At 38.0% G+C, this 3,547-nt stretch overlaps 1 protein-coding gene across 1 annotated transcript; it reads right to left on the bottom strand.

Annotated features, from left to right (window-relative positions):
- Window positions 1–881: 881 nt before the first annotated feature.
- Window positions 882–3,375, bottom strand: LOC105263961 (tetraspanin-11). Its single transcript, XM_011300500.1, has 7 exons — window positions 3,119–3,375; window positions 2,761–2,979; window positions 2,287–2,469; window positions 2,011–2,223; window positions 1,696–1,915; window positions 1,478–1,528; window positions 882–1,410 (listed from the first exon to the last, which is right to left on the bottom strand). The coding sequence occupies exons 1-7, from the start codon at window positions 3,206–3,208 to the stop codon at window positions 1,376–1,378; spliced, it is 1,011 nt and encodes a 336-aa protein (XP_011298802.1). The 5' UTR covers window positions 3,209–3,375; the 3' UTR covers window positions 882–1,375.
- Between the last annotated feature and the right edge of the window lie 172 nt (window positions 3,376–3,547).

The following is a 3,547-nucleotide window of genomic DNA, read 5'->3' as shown; positions in this document are numbered from 1 at the left end:
AAAGCTATGGGAATGATTGAATTCAGAATATCATCATCATGTATATTATAAATCGATTTATTGAGAAAATAAAGAGAATATGAGAACGAACAAATTCACAATGATTCTATCAAATATAATAATTATCTCAAATAAATTTATTAAGTAATATTAATAGTTAATAAAATATATTAATACAAAATTCAGAGGACAGCGAGAAGGCAGGTGACAAAAATGTATAATTACCAGATCATATTGGTGGTATTCTCATGTCTAGCCATTGGATTTAAACAGAGATTCAGCAAAACATCGGCAGCTTCATTGCCATCATCTTTGGCGTAGAGAGTCGATCTCTTGCGATTCCAAGCAGTCAGCGATTTTCTCGAGAAAGAATCACTTCCTCTCGACAGTTTCACTCCCCCGGATGATTTTCTGGGAGAACTTTTGGAAGATCTGGAGGATCTTTTGGAAGATGAACGTTGAGACAACAGCTTAGAAGATTTCCCGAATGATCTCTGATAACTGGATTCATTTTTCCTTTCCATGTCGTTGGAGGCCCTCAGAGATCTCGTTTCTTCTGACAGACGATGAATGAGCCTCTCAGATGTTTCCGCTGTTTCTCGAGCTGTCACAGATTTTGGTGTGTTAACAGCATTTGACCAAGAGGCGATTATGGGAAGACCACAGGCATTATGCATTCCAACAAGTGGAACTCCGAGTAATTGATGTTTATTGTCGTAATCGACGGCTCTTTGAATGTTGGTATCGTGCCTAGATCTCAAGTTTCCCTCGTAAACTGATATCTTCTGCAAAACATTACTTCTGGATAATTCTTCGTCTTCATACTGGAGTTTGAACGAATGCTCTGGATAATTTTGCTGGTTATTTTGCTTTTCCATTTCTTCATTTTGGATTGATCGACATATGGGAGTGGATTCGTTATTCACAGCTGAACATCTTGACTTACATTTTCGCCGATGATTACGATGCCTGTGATTCTGGGAAAATTCCACAGGCGACGGTTTCTTTTTTCGTTTACTGTTGCCGCTTCGATATCGAGCAGAAATTAACGAGTCAGATTGACAATGAGGTACACTGGAACTCCGTAATGATCCCATATTTTGAGCGAGTGATGCTCGATAATTTTTCAAGGGAATACTCATCACTGTTCCTCCCAGTGATAATTCTCTCTGTTTTCTCCGATTTTTCCTCCCTTTGTTAGTCGTTTTAAATGCCTTGGAATTATTGAGCAGAAGTAAGTTCGATGAGGATTCATTTGGCACGTCGACAGCACGCTCCTCATAAAATTCCTCATTAGTCAGAATTTTTAAGGGATATTTCGTCTTTCGATTGCGCCATTCCTCAATCAATCCCCTGGACTCACTGGATCTAGGATTTATTGGTAACCGATCAACTTGTAATTCTTCAATTCTGTGGGATTTATTTGGATTTAACGGATATTGTTTCTCACTGTCCTCCAACCACCTTCAAGATTTACCACAAAATGTCGAACCATCTGTATGACTTCTGCTATTTTCCATTCCCAATCCTATGATATAAAAAAATTATACATTGATTTTTCATAAATTGATTTACATTAATTATAAATCAATAATCATTTCACACATTAAAAATCAATACAGCAGGCACAATTCACAAGCTTCTTTAAAATAAATTCAATTTATTTCATTTAACCACTTGAATGATATCTCTTACCAAAATTGTGATTACTCTCAAGAGTGAATGTAGGGGATTGTGTCAGTGTCTGAGTCGACGTGAATGTCGACAAATTTTTTCTCCTCTTGGGTTTGGACTTGGACCAAGATAATATTGTACTCAACAATGCACTCATTTCGATTAACATCACAATGAGCCCAATGCCTAAAAAAATAAGTGCCTGATCCTGCGTCCACTTTTCTATCATCTCCAAGCAGCCCTGAAGAACAAAAACAATGAAGTGTCATGAACAGGAAATGGAAGATAGTGATCGCGAGCTCTCCCCAACGCCCATATTTTAAATAAATAAATAACCGTATTATGACGTGCACGTTGATGTTCGAGAGGATTTAACGTCTGACACAGCTGAAGATCTTGGGGTTGCGGATTTAGAAAAGCATCCGGTAATTGGGTATTGTTAAGGGTGCAGCATGTAAGGGGTACAACCAATTCCCGACGTCCGACTTCCTGTAGTCGCCACCACGACGTACCATAATTACTGCTTCCGTTGATACCGCAACAGGAAAACTATTCAACAATTCCATTAAATTACACTGAGCATTGCTGTAAATTCAATACAAATGTACGTACTGCTGTTTGCGCGAGGTCTAGAGCTGCTGTGAATTGTTCACGTCCAGGTAATGCATAATTTCGTTGCAGAGCCCGAACTAATTTACTAGCTCTAATCTCAATGCCCAATAAATGCGGCCAAAATACAGCCACAACACAACAGGCGAATTTTCCCAGTAATAGGAAAATTAATGACAGTATGTACTGAAAGAAAATAATTTACATAATGGAGTCTTTTTGAAAGAATTTATTTCCCCATTTTATCTACTGCTTAATGCAACGGTGCGTAACGAATTTACACTAGTAAGACCTCATTCCATTAAAATATTATTATTTTTATGTTTTAATTGAATTCGGTGCCAACAGTTTGTCAAAGGATGATCATGATATAATAATTATTATTATTACTACAGTGTAATCAGTAAAATATTTGGATTGCTGATGTGGGAAGATAAATTATTTTGCGTTATGCTCGAAATATTTTTCTAAACTCACCCAAGTAGTGAGACAGCGACTGGTAAAACAAGATGCCCAACACCCCAAGAGTGCTGTGATTGCTATAACAAAACCTAGCCCTACAACAGCAAAGGACATGTAATAGAAAAGGGGTTGATCGGTATGGAGATCACTGGATCCAACAAGTCTGGAGAGAAGAACTCGCTCATTATCGATGAGGAGTAAAATACCGAGTGCCATGACTGCAAATCCTGATACCTAAAATTATATTTTTCACTGCATAAATAATTGGTTTAATATCTGATTACTATAGAAATAAATAAGAATAAAAAAAAATGTTAGATAAATTAAAGATAGGAGTAACACGGGCAGTTCCATTTATAAAATTAAGAATTACCAGGAATAGGAAATTGGAGCAGCACACGAATGTCCTGGATAACGTCGGAGTTTTCTTCTCCATGGTCTTCTGATGAACGCAAAATAACATCAATTGCACAAACAAAACATGTGCAGACTGTCACTGGAAATCTTCACATCGCAAAAGAGACTGAATAAATTGGAGAATAATTATCAGAGGCACACACAGACGTTTCACCAGTGCCAGGTGATTGCTAGGAATGAAAAGACAACTGCTCCCCCGCGATTCGTATGGCTATTCAGGAATGGCCAGGTAAACACACGGTAACACGCGTTAAATGCCCTCATGCGAGTCGACCCACCGGATTAAACCGGAAGGAAACACATAGAGGTGCGGAAGGCTTGTTTGGAAAAGAGGGTGAGGTGAAAAATTTGATTGCATTTCGTCATGCCCGAGCTATTTCATATA

Source organism: Fopius arisanus, unplaced genomic scaffold (genome assembly GCF_000806365.1).
Source record: "Fopius arisanus strain USDA-PBARC FA_bdor unplaced genomic scaffold, ASM80636v1 scaffold00001, whole genome shotgun sequence".
NCBI classification, from domain to species: domain Eukaryota; kingdom Metazoa; phylum Arthropoda; class Insecta; order Hymenoptera; family Braconidae; genus Fopius; species Fopius arisanus.
This window is presented reverse-complemented; position numbering and strand designations above follow the sequence as displayed.